At 47.2% G+C, this 13205-nt stretch overlaps 1 protein-coding gene across 5 annotated transcripts in view; it reads right to left on the bottom strand.

Moving 5' to 3' along the window:
• Positions 1 to 13205, bottom strand: part of COL4A6 (collagen type IV alpha 6 chain) — a 193751-nt gene that overhangs the window by 62205 nt on the left and 118341 nt on the right. For 4 of the 5 annotated variants that reach the window (XM_083595796.1, XM_083595793.1, XM_083595795.1 and 1 more), the window contains exons 8-13: positions 12613 to 12681; positions 11843 to 11878; positions 10782 to 10844; positions 9502 to 9537; positions 7990 to 8031; positions 957 to 1049 (exon numbers count right to left, since the gene is read on the bottom strand). In XM_083595796.1, the coding sequence (XP_083451922.1) occupies positions 957 to 1049; positions 7990 to 8031; positions 9502 to 9537; positions 10782 to 10844; positions 11843 to 11878; positions 12613 to 12681 (339 nt within the window). Of the gene's footprint in view, positions 1 to 956; positions 1050 to 7985; positions 8032 to 9501; positions 9538 to 10781; positions 10845 to 11842; positions 11879 to 12612; positions 12682 to 13205 lie in introns of all 5 variants that reach the window. The other variant, XM_083595794.1, reaches the window with a different exon arrangement.

Here is a 13205-nt window from a genome sequence, read left to right on the forward strand (position 1 = left end):
TTTTAATCACCTTAGGGGCATGAGACACATTGTTATCTTGGCTTTTTCCCTGGGGAACAAAAGGTCAAAAGGATGCTTCTAACCTCTAAGCAAATTCCTGCCAGTTATCACAAGACAGTGTGCCGAAATAGTGCTGAATCAAGGATTTCTCAGTGCATCAGTTCAATAAAGAACCAAGAGGTGGAAAAAGGTAAATAGACCATCTCTTCTGAGTTTGCATTTTGATTAATGCATGCACAAGGCAGGTCTTAAATTTTCTGTTGCAACAGAGTTCTCTCCCCTCCTTGCAAGGAGGTTGGAGAGACCCAGAACAATGGTGTGCAAGCCCCTATAAAGACTTTTGAAATTGTCTACTCTGTAGCCCAAGACTAGGCCCCCAAAACATCATACATACATCAAAGAAGGAGGCGGTCTCCAGCAGAAATTTGAGAGTGTTGCTTCTTTCCTGTCTGACAGGATACCTGATAATGCCTTACTTGATTGTATTTTCTGGGTAGCCTGGCTGTTCCTTTGAGATGGTAAATACTTTAGTTCCTGAATCTCTTACACATATTGATAGTTTGCTCAGCTTAACAGATACTTGCCAGACTGTATTTGAAGGGAGGTGCAAGACAATTGGAAAGCTTTTCTCATTTCCTTTCTCCATGCAGAGAAATATTGGGGGTCCATTTGGGAGAGTCAAAATGGCTTCAGGATTGCTCTCCTTACTATTTCAGACACTATACTTATGTATGTGTGTTTGCCTTGTACAATTATGAACATTTATTCTGTATTTGAGACCATAGAATTCCTATACCAAAACCTTCAGGCTTGGCTTGGTCTGACTTCTGCCACAACTCAAAGCATCAACATCATCTGGCCAAGCCAGAGAACCAATCTACCAAAAGATTAATTCAGTGGGTTCTCCCAATTTCACACTAAACATGGGATGGGAGATTCCAAAGTTAAAGACAAACCTTAGCTCCTTGCTGTCCTTTGGGGAATCCCATGAATTCCTGGATCCCTGTAGAAGGTGGAGGACCAGCGGGCCCTGGAAGCCCAACATCTCCCTATTGGGGGAAAAGATTATGCATGAGGCATGAGGCAATTTAGAATGTATGCCTTGCATGGGTAAAGCACATTCAAGGGGTTTTAAAGCCAAAAGAAAAAAAAAAGCTTGGAAATCCCAGAAGCTGGAATCACAAATCAGTTGTCAAAAGACATGCTGAGTGCAAGTAGAAGCGGCTGAGTGGGTGTTGTTGGTTATGAACACTGGTAGATATTCTAGGTGAGAAAAGTCTACCCGAAATTTGGTTTGGTAAAGAGCCCCGTGGGTACAGGATGGCAGCCTGAATTGCAAGTTGCTGAGAAACATAGCAAAGGAAAGCTTCTGCACTCAACAGGCATTTGGTTGGCCACTGAAAGAGGGTGCTGGACTAAACTCAACCCTTGGCTCAACCCAGCTGACCAAACCTAGGAAGTTGCCTTATAATGAGTCAGGTCCTTGATCCCTCTAGCTCAGTATTTCTACAATGACTGGCAGCAGCTGCCCAAGGTATCAGGCAGAGGGCCTTTCCCCAACCCTGACCTGCAGATGCCCGGGGACTGAAATGAAGACCTTCTTCATTAAAAGCAGCTGCTCTGTCACTCAGCAACAGCCCTTCCCTGTATTCTTAAGGCTGCTTCATCAAGGAAAGAGGATTCAGTGGAGTACAACTTTGGATCTGACTTTCTATTCATCATATTCAGGGGAAAAGATAGCAATGGGGTCCGTCTCTCCAGAACAGCTGCTATACAAACCAAATTTCAGTCAAATTAAGCTTGAATTAAAAGTTTTGGAAGAGACTGTCAGGGAACTGTCATCGGAAGAACAGGTGGTGGAGGGGCTCCCAGAGGTTGAGAGAGACTTATCAGCGGAGGAGGGAACCAGCAGGGGGCGAGAAAGAGCTCCAAGGGAAGGCGAGTCAGAAGATTGGCTCAGAGACAATTCCAGCGAGAACAGCGAGGAGGTTTCAGGACCTCCATTAGGGACACCCACTCCTCGCCGGAAATTGTCACGTAGAGAGTCCAGAAGACGTGTTTCCGTTAAGGAGCTGTTATGCTGGAAGAAATTCCGTAAACACCCACTGTCGGATTCTGCCAGCGACTGACGGAGCCATGCTTATGGCGCTCCGTTACAGACAGTGGTTTGTGGACTTAGCCAAACACTGAGGGATTAGGAACTTTACGCACAAGCAGCTCAACATCCCATCACAGCAATCCGACAGTCCCTGAAAGCAGCTTGTGCAGAGAAGGCAACATGAGCAACCCAGCCGGAACCGGAGAAGCAGGAGGAGCTGGAGCCGGTCCAAGCCTCGAAGAAAGGTACCGGGTGTTGGAGGTCCAGTTAGCGCTGCAAACGGCGAGGCTCGATGAGAGGAGGGCTCAGGATGCAGAAAAGGCAAAGGCCCCCCCACAAGCAAGAAAGATGCCAGGATTGGTGCAGAAGTTTGGGGGGGATCCCAGGAACTATCAAGCCTTTAGGACAGAGATGCAGTATGCTCTTAATCTGCAGTTTGATGACTTTCCCGATGAGGAATCGCGAGTGGCGTTTGTGATTAGCCATCTCGAAGGAGGGGCGAAAGACTGGGTTAGACCCCTGATGGCAGGGCATAATGAAGTCTTGAAAGACGCACGGAAGTTTTTTCGCGCCATGGACCTGATGTTCTCCAGCGACATTGAACAGGGAGTGGTGCGCAGACAGTTGATGGCTTGTAAACAGGGGAGCCGATCTGTCCGTGAGTACTGGACTGAGTTTACTATGTTGATACACAAATTGGGGTGGGATCTGTCAGCGGAACCCATTCAAATGCTTTTCGAAGAGGGACTTTCCTCGGCTGTGAAAGATGAACTTTTCCGGGCGCCCAGGGCGGAGTCTATGGACCAGCTGACCAAATCAGCGCTGACCATTGGAGCACGCCAGGAGGCCAGAGCCTTGGAGAAGCGGGAAGGGAAAGGGGAGCGTTGGAGAGATTTCCGCATTCCAGAGATTCCGGAGCCAGCTTTCCCGCCCGCAGAGCCGATGGAAGTTGGAACAGCGCGCGCGGGGGCAGTTTCAAATCCCAGTGAAGGGCGGAAGAAGGAGGGGAAGAGCCCCAAGAAATGTTATCTCTGCCAGCAGCCAGGTCATTTTGCCAGAGTCTGTCCACAAAGAAAGGAATGGCAAGGGATGGCAGGAGCTGTTGGGGGGAAGGAGGAGGAAGGACAGGACCAAGTAAAAGCCAGCGCCTGACTGCCACCATCAGGGCACAGCAGTCAGGCCAAGGAGCAGTAAAAGTGCCCACGCCAGAACCTCCGAGACCAGCCCTAGTGATAGAGGTGTTGCTAGAGCTGCCAAACGGACATCCCTTAAAGATAAGGGCGCTATTGGACTCAGGCAGCTCCTGTAATTTTATGAGCAAGGAGTTTGCAGCAGAACACCAGATACAGACTATCCCTTTAAGCAACCCCTTGCAGGTGACCACGATCGATGGGAGAGAGCTGTTGGGAGGAGGAGTCAGCTTACAGACCGTCCCAATGGTAATGAGGGTAGCCAGGCACACCGAAAGAATAGCGTTCCATGTGGCCACCTTGGGAGGGGCTCCCATTATTTTGGGGATGAGCTGGCTAGCGTTGCATGATCCGCTAGTGGGTTGGCATCAGAGAGTGGTCTCCTTTGGGTCAGCACATTGCCTAGAACATTGCAAAGAGGGCAAGGCTGCAGAAGGGGCAAAGGCCTTTCTAGCAGGAACAGAAGTAACGGACAAAGGAAAGGTGCCCAAACAATACGCTGACCTGAGCAATGTCTTCAGCGAAAGGGAAGCAGACAAACTACCACCGCATAGACCCTTTGACTGCCAGATCAATCTAGTCCCTGGAGCCCAGCTCCCTGTGGGCAAGCTGTATGCCATGTCAGACAGGGAAATGCAGGAGTTGAGGGAGTTTATTGACAAAAACCTGAAGAGAGGTTTCATCAGAGAGTCCAGAGCGGTGGGGGGCAGCCCAGTGTTTTTTGTGGACAAAAAACACACGAATAAACCTAGACTTGTAGTGGACTTCCGGAGCATAAATGCAGTGTCGGAACCAGTGGCCTTTCCCATGCCCAGGATTGATGACATTTTGACCCGGGTGAGGAAGGGAAAAATTTTCACTAAACTGGACTTAAGGGGGGCATACAACCTGATACGGATAAGGGAGGGGGATGAATGGAAGACAACGATGTTCACCCCCCTAGGGGCTTTCGAATATCTCGTTATGCCCTTTGGATTACAAGCAGGCTCAGCATGTTTTCAATCGTTCATGAACCACGTGCTGGGGCCTCTGCTCTACAAGAATTGTGTGGCCTTCCTAGATGACGTATTAGTCTATTCAGAGAATGAGGAGCAGCATGTAAAGGACGTCAGAGAAGTGTTGAGCCGACTGCAAGCAAACCAACTGTGGGTGAAATTAGAGAAGTGTCAGTTTCACACCAAGGAGGTGGAATTCCTGGGGTACCGCTTGTCAGACAAGGGGTTAGCCATGGATCCAGGCAAGGTCCAGGCGGTACTGGAATGGAAGAGACCGAAAACGAAAAAGGATGTGCAAAGATTCTTAGGGTTTGGGAACTTTTATCGGAAGTTCATCAAGAACTTTGCCCATTTAACGGCTCCCATCACGGACTGTCTCAGCAGCAAGAAGAAATTTGTTTGGACGGCAGAAGCGGAGCAAGCATTCGAAGAATTGAAAAAGGCCTTCGCTTCGGAAGAACAGCTCCTGCATGTGGATTTACAAAAACCCATGAGAGTGGAAACTGACGCCTCAGACCGGGCGGTGGGGGCGGTGCTTCTTCAGCCGGGGAAGGATAAGTCGGAGTGGAGACCGTGTGCCTTCTTCTCGCGGAAGTTAAACAAATCCGAGAAGAACTACACGGTATATGACCGAGAACTACTCGCCATTCACGAAGCGTTCCGGAAATGGAGACACTTACTAATTGGTGCACAACACAAGGTGCAAGTATGCACGGACCACAAGAATTTAGAGTACTGGAGAACGGCACGAGTGCTCAACCAACGGCAAGTGAGATGGGCACAGGAGTTCTCCAAATTTTATTTTGAAATTTGCTATGTGCCAGGCCCGGAAAACGTCAGGGCGGACGCTCTCTCACGCAAACCAGAGTATTTGGAGGAGGAGGGAGCACCCGAAGAGAGACATATCATCCCAGAGGACCACTGGGTGTGTGGGGCGGTGTTGGTGGGGCAAAGGGAACTGGTAGAGGAGACGCAGAATGATGAATACGCCCAGAATAAGCTCCAAGGTCTAAGGAGGGAGGGAGAAAACTCCGGAGGTTTTGAAGAAAGAAACGGGGCATTGTATTACAAAGGGGCACTATATATACCCGAAGGGGAATTGAGAGGGAGAGTACTCAAACAGATGCACGACAGCCCTACAGCAGGGCATTTTGGGCAACACAAAACCATGTGGTTGGTTACGAGGGAATTTTGGTGGCCCAGAGTGAGGGAAGATGTAAGGGAGTATGTAAGAGGGTGTGACCAATGCCAGCGAGCCAAGGGAGAAAGGCGGGCACCGGCGGGGTTGTTGGAACCGTTGCCCACACCAGAGAGGCCATGGGAGGCGGTATCGATAGATTTTATGACTGATCTGCCGAAATCCAAGGGGAAAACCGCCATACTGATAGTAGTGGACCTGTTAACTAAGATGGGCCACTTTGTAGCTTGCTCACATGCAGTCACGGCGGAAGAGACAGCTAAATTGTTTGTAGAACATATTTTTAGACTGCATGGCGCCCCCTTGAGGGTGGTCTCAGACCGGGGCAAACAATTCACGTCCAGGTTCTGGAGGAAGCTCATGAGCTTACTGCACGTGGAGGTCAATTTTTCGACTGCCCGGCACCCAGAAACCAACGGGCAGGCGGAAAGAGCAAACGGTATCCTCCAACAATATCTGAGGTGTTATGTCAATGACAGAGAGAACGATTGGGTGGAAAAGTTGGCGCTGGCGGAATTTGCCTACAATAATGCGGAGAATGTGTCCACCGGGATGAGCCCCTTTTTGGCTAATTATGGGTGCCACCCCAGGGCATTTCCAGGGGGAGGAGGGGAGAGATGGAGCGTCCCAGCCGCAGAACTTTTTGTAGAAGAAATGGAAGCGATCCATCGTCAACTCCAACTCAACTTAGAAAGGGCCAAAGAACAATATAAGAAGCAGGCAGACAAGAACAGAAGGGAAGGTGAAACCATAAGGGTGGGGGATCAGGTGTGGCTGTCCACCCAAGGACTGCCGTTCAAGGGGGGTTGCAAGAAATTAAGACCCAAAAGATTGGGACCATTTGAGGTCATTCAACAGGTTAACCCCGTAGCTTTCAGACTCCGGTTACCGAACCACATGAAACTGCATCCAGTGTTCCACAGGTCATTACTGTCACCGTATAGGGGGGGAAAAGAAGGGGTTTTCCCACAGGGACCTGTCTTAGAAGAGAGGGAAAGCAGCAACCATGTGGTGGAAATCCTCGACTCCAGGTGGAAGGGTAATCAGGTGGAGTATTTGGTAGCGTGGGAAGGGGAACCGGAGTCAGAAAACACCTGGGTGACGGCAGAGGAAGTCAATGACGAAGTCTTGATCGAAGCGTTCCATCAAAGGTTCCCCAGGAAACCTCAGTCAGTAGCGAGGTTCCGGAGAGAGTACTTTGGCACCACCGACGAGGAGGAGGAATTGGAAGGATTCACGGGGTCAGAGTGGGAAGAAGGAATAGATTCCGAGGAGGATGAGTACTTAGAAACCCAAAACAGCAACCGGTGGAGGAAAATGTTCGAGACTTCGGAAGATGAGGGAAGTTCTTTCAGGGGTTTTGCTCCCTCGCCTCCAGCAGAGGAAGGGAGGGGAGGGGGTGGAGGGGGCCCTGGAGGGGAGGTGGATGTCAGGGAACTGTCATCGGAAGAACAGGTGGTGGAGGGGCTCCCAGAGGTTGAGAGAGACTTATCAGCGGAGGAGGGAACCAGCAGGGGGCGAGAAAGAGCTCCAAGGGAAGGCGAGTCAGAAGATTGGCTCAGAGACAATTCCAGCGAGAACAGCGAGGAGGTTTCAGGACCTCCATTAGGGACACCCACTCCTCGCCGGAAATTGTCACGTAGAGAGTCCAGAAGACGTGTTTCCGTTAAGGAGCTGTTATGCTGGAAGAAATTCCGTAAACGCCCACTGTCGGATTCTGCCAGCGACTGACGGAGCCATGCTTATGGCGCTCCGTTACAGACAGTGGTTTGTGGACTTAGCCAAACACTGAGGGATTAGGAACTTTACGCACAAGCAGCTCAACATCCCATCACAGAGACATTGAGGGAAACTGTTTGAAATGTATAGTGGGGCCTGAGTTGAATGGATCGCTACTCTGACTCAGGGCTTATCCATATTTCCTCTGGTCCGATTGCTTTCCCCCTGGGGAATTCCATCCGCCCTTTAGCACTCAATTGGAATAAATGGCAATTTGGGTTTTCCTTGGAAGGTCATAGGGGCGGGGTGCACCATGGGGCCTCTGGAGTCTGCCTGCCTCCTCCCACTCAGCCGCCCTACAGCTGGGGGGAAAGCAGCAGGTGGACCGTTTGGGCAGCACGGAGCCTGCGCGCGCCCAAGCCACCGCGCCTCTCCCAGGAGAGATGTGTGGCTCGGGCATGCTGTAGGCACTGCGGTGAGTGCTGCCCGGCATTTTGTCACCCCTCTCAGTGGTGACACCAGGGACGGCCTGCACCCACCACACACCCCTTCCTCCACCCGATTCCAGTAGTATTTTATCTGAATTGCAGTAGCTCTCTAGGGCTTCAAGACCAACCACTGGAAATGGTTAGGGTTGTTGACACATTTGCTCCTGAGTAACTCCTTTTGTTTGATGAATCAAATGAGGTTCCTAACTGGGGATTAAATGGCTGGGATAACCATTAGCAGGATGCCTAAGCACATTTCCAAATATCATCACATGGCAAAGCCAAAATAAACTGAACTTGCCTTTGCTCCTTTTTCTCCTTGGAAAACTAGGCCACTGTTACCCTGTTGAAAACCAAAACCAAATAAGCAATGTATTATGAAAAATACATAAAATAAAATAAACCTGTTTCAGATTTGTAGAAAAATGAGCAAAAAAACACAAATCAAGAATCTCCTAAAATAACTAATGCACAGTGTTCTTGTTATTACATTTATTTATTACCCTCCTTCATCAGAAGGTTGCAGGATGGGTTATTATAACGATTTAAAATTCAGAACTAAAGCCATTTAAAAGAAATGGCAGAAACAGGAATTGATTGGGTCTTGAAAACACATGTCTCAGGTGTCAAAGGTCAGGGTAAAGCATTCACTGAAAGCTGTAGAGTGAAGGTGTCAGATGCACCTCTGTAGAGAGGGAATTCCACAGCTTGGGCTGCCATGGAGAATGCCATGTCCTGGGCTGCCACCCCTTGAGCTTCTGGGAGCTGTAGAACTACAAAGAGGGCCCCCTCTACTGGTCTTAACACCTGATGGGGGCCTAGTATAGCGGTTTCAAAACAGGGGTTATAGGAGTCCCAAAGGCATTCCCAGACAGTAATCTGGCCGCTGCTTATTGGACCAGCTGAAGTTTCTGAGTCATCTTCAAGAGCAGCATTGCCATTATCCAATCTGAAAGCTGCTGGCAAAGTCATTTCTGGCCATAAGGAGCAAAGCTGGCAAGTCAGCCAGAACTAGAAATATACACTTCTAACCAATGAGGCCACTTGGTCTCCAGTGACAATGCTGGATCCAGGAGCACCTCCAAGCTATGAACCTGCTCCTTCCATGGTACAAGCCATCTTCACACCTCTTGGACTTGAGGACTTAGAACACAAAACACCTTTGCCTTTACAGGGTTCAGTTTCAATTTCTTGGCCCACATCCAGGCCCACTGCCTCCAAACACCTGCCTAGCACCTCCATGACTTCTCCTGATTTAGACGGAACAGAGAGTTAGAGATGAGTGTCGTCCACAAATTGCTGACACTCAAGATAACAGCTCCCAGTGGCTTTCTAAATATCTTAAATAGCATGGGGAGAAGATGGAACCTACAGGACACCACAGAAAAGTTCTCATGGCATCGAATAGTAGCTTCTTTTGACTGCTTTCTGGAAACGGCCCTGGATGAAGGAGCAGAACTACTGAAACACAGTACCGCCAGAGACTCCATGTCAACAGTATCAAAAATCCCTGAGAGATTAAGGAGAACAAGCAAAGCTGAACTTCCTGCATCTCTCTCCCAGCAAATGCCATCAACCAGGATGACCAAGGCAGTTTCAGTTCCATGCCCAGGCCTAAAGCCAGGTTGGAATGGATCCAGATAAGTATATGTAATAGTTTCCTCCAAGCATGCTTGAAGCTGGACAACCATATTTCATCCAAAAGCTTTGATGCTGCTTAAAGGATGCAAAGAAAAACAACAACAACGTTACTTATCTAATGAATGGAAATGTCTAAAATCCGAGAATCAAGGCAACAGTCAAACATACTTACCACAGGACCTGGGGGGCCAGGTGGACCTGGTGGCCCCTAAATGTAAAAAAAGAAAACCAAAAAAATTACATATAGGAATTTACACTTGGCTGGGATGTCAATTTTTTTAAAGGCATGGGCATGAAAACAGAAAAAGAAGAAGCAAAGACAGGCACAAAAAGAAATGAAGGGTGGGTGTCTGTCTTACTATCCAAAAATTAACAGTTGTTTACTGTAGAGTATACTGCGAATGTAAGCACAGAAGCACAGAGAATGAACGGGTGAGAGCAGATGACACATCTCTCCCCTAATTCTGGTGGGAAGTGAAATGGCCTCTTTCCTCCCCACTCACCCATGCCACTAAATGTTGCCCTAACTTTTAAATAATGGTGTGTGCGTCCAAGGCCAAAGCATCTCCTCCCCAATAAGGATGGTGAACCAGTCATAACTGGAAAAAGGTATTCCTAGAGCTCAGTGACAGTGTTCAATCCAGTAGCGACCGCAAACTGCAGAGCTGCTGCATCCATAGGAGTGCAACCCTGTCCAGAATAGGCTGTTTCATCACCTCTGCAAAGTGAGGACCTGGGACACATTAATACTTCTGTTTTTTCATGATTCAGCTTCAGTTTACTGGGCTCAAACTCAGCCCATCCCCACCTCCATGCAGCAGTCTAACACCTCAACCACCTTTCCCAATTCAGGTGGACCAGAGAAACAGAGATGGGTGTAATCTGCATATTGATGACACTTTGTTCCAAGTCTCCTCATGACAGCTCCCAGTAACGCCATACAGATTTTAGCCTAGGGGAAGAGACGGAGCCCTCTGGGATGACCACAGGGCAACTTCCATGGCACCAAAGCAGCCCTGGAGATAGGAGCAGAACCACTGAAGCACAGCTGAGTCCAACAACATCTGGAGGGCATCACTTTGGTTACTCTGCTCCATAGAAAATATAAACCATTCACAGGTTCAAAGAGCAGCAATACAACTAAACTCTAGTTAAGTGCACTTAGGATCTCGGCCTCAATGATGAATTGCTGCATTGTCTCTGGGGAAAGGAGGGAGGGGCTTCATTTCCACGATCAGTCATTCATTAACTGCACTTGTGTGTTTTCTCAAAGAAACTATTTTAACATTATGGACTGCTATAAAAATAACACCTAAAAATTTAAGCTACCAACATTAGTAGCAAAAATATAGCTCTGCACAACTGACAAAAAAAAAATGAATATAGCAAAATGACTATAGCAGGAAACATTATAATTAATGGCAAGGAGGGCAAACAGAAAGAGCGACTTACCGGAAAGCCAGGTAGCCCACCTGGGCCAATAGGACCAGTAGGGCCAGGGAAACCTTTAGGTCCCTGGAAAAAGAAACATTAGGGAATATAACTTGCAATATCATAGGCTTTTTGGGTAGAGAATAACGGGCCATATATGCATGTATTATTCCCTTGTGCACAAAAAATCATATGCAGGCAAATTAATGGAGAATAATCCTTCCCATTTTAGGGAATGGTTATTCCTACTTATTTGTTATGGTAGCTGCTTTGCTGGTTCAGAAATAATGATCTCATCTTTAAAATTGTGAGAACAGAAATAGTAACAGTTTGCTGTTACTCCTCCCTTCCCTTGTGCATCTCTTGGGCTGCTTCTACTGTGGATAGTGGAAACAATAGTTTCACATTACATGTGAACTGAGAAACTGTGGCTTAATCTCAGTTTACGAACTAGAATGCGAAACCGGGATTTGATTCTGTAACGGATGGAACACGAAACCACAACTGGAGCATCAAAACCAATGTGTGAGGAAAGGAGGGAGCAAGTGGGCATGACACTTGTCCTCAATTAAGAACCATGGTTCATTAAGCTGAAATTGTTCTGTGTGTACTAGTCCATTGTGTACACCAGATCCACCTGCCGTTGTCATACAGTGCAGCAGTTATTTGCAGATCAATGGCGTGAGCAGAATTTGGTGAGCTTGAATCTCTATCATGCTCTTTCATGGGTGGTCCCAAGAAGAAAACTAAGGATCATAACAGTGCACTAAAAATTAGTGCAAGCGGAGTTCAGCACATGCCATCAGCCTTAACATAGGCAGTACTCCACATGTGGTATGAGCAACTAGAACTTGGTGCGCAGCTATAAAAGCTGACATAGTATGAGAATTGATCCCATACCATCCAGAAATGCTCACGGTCTTTGGGATGATGATATCTGTATTCAGCATTTCAAATAAACAGCACAATCCCAGGACAGCAAACATAAATAACACAAAGATGCATTTTGGTTCTCTTAAGGAGCTGCTTGACAAGATGCAAAGCTTTTGTCAGAAATGAGAGTGTATGGAAAACAAACTTACAACTGCACCATCCAATCCGGAACGACCTCTTTCTCCCTAAACAACAACAATAGCCTTTGATGAAGCCGAAATTAAATATTCAAACAAATGCTTTAATGCAGATGATGATGATGATACTACTACTCTTACTACCATTATCACAACTACTGGTTAACTATTACCTACATGCTAAGATGCAACATTACTGAGTGAAACATCTACCTTACTGGCTCAGATAAACATTCAGAAATAAAAATCCACGATTAAGCCTCAGATAGAGGCAAAATTATTTTTAAACGTCAAAAATAAAATATACATTTCTATTCATTTATGCCCTGTATGCATGAGCGATACAAACAGGTATGAAAATTGTAAACAGTTGATTGCAGTCACTTGCAGAAAATGCCCCCCCTAACCATAACACAAGCAACAAAATGAAATGTCTTGGACCAGCTTTCCTCAGCCTGGGTGGAATCTAGACACATATAAAAAAACATTGTGAATTTTTTTTAAAAAAAAAAAAGGTTTGAAAAAATATATTAAATTTCTCATGGCTCACCATCACCATCTCGTGTCACATTTGTATAATACACTTTACAACACACTTAAAACATTGTATTTGCAGCTGTATAGCTGAGTCCCTGGTGCCTTTTGGATGCTTTGAACTACAGCTCCCATCAGCCCCAGTCAGCGCAGTCATAGTGCAAAATATCTGGAGGGTGTCAGGTTTGAGAAGGCTGGAGAAAGTATTATGCATGCTTCCATTTCTCCCTTGTTTGAACATATCTTACCTTCATTCCCTTAAAAACTCCCTGGGCAAAAGAAGGCTCGCCTTTTGGCCCCTTTGGTCCAGGGTCACCCTATATAGACACATAAAAACAAAAAATCCAACCAGTCAAGCATGTTTGTTTCTCTTAAAAAAAACAAGGGGCAGGGGTAGAAAGCAAAAACATGAACGTTCCTGAAACCAGTGCCAAAAAGCAAATGGATATAAGCAGGACCCAATTGTTCACCTTGTACTTCCCAGAACTCTCCCAAGGCCACAACCTCCTTGAGTGCTTTTGCCAGGTCTGAATATGTTCTTGGACTGGGACAGTGCCTCTTGTTTGCCTGGGAAGAGCTGGAGAGATGAGCAAGGTTTGTGTGTGGTATGTGTGGGGGTGTGTGGGGGTGTATGTGTGTGTATAGAAACCTCTGAACTATACATGGGATGGGATGCACTCCATGCTAGGAAGGTAGCAGTTATATCCATCACTTTTCCCACATTTGCATCTGACTTCACCCACCTTCAGAAAGGTTGCCAGCAGGGGCAAGCGGCTTTCAGGCTCAAAAAGGTCCCCCCCCCCCGACTTATCTGCAAAACTACCTTATACCACACCACTCC

This window comes from Podarcis filfolensis, assembly GCF_964270895.1.
Source record: "Podarcis filfolensis genome assembly, chromosome: Z".
NCBI lineage: Eukaryota > Metazoa > Chordata > Lepidosauria > Squamata > Lacertidae > Podarcis > Podarcis filfolensis.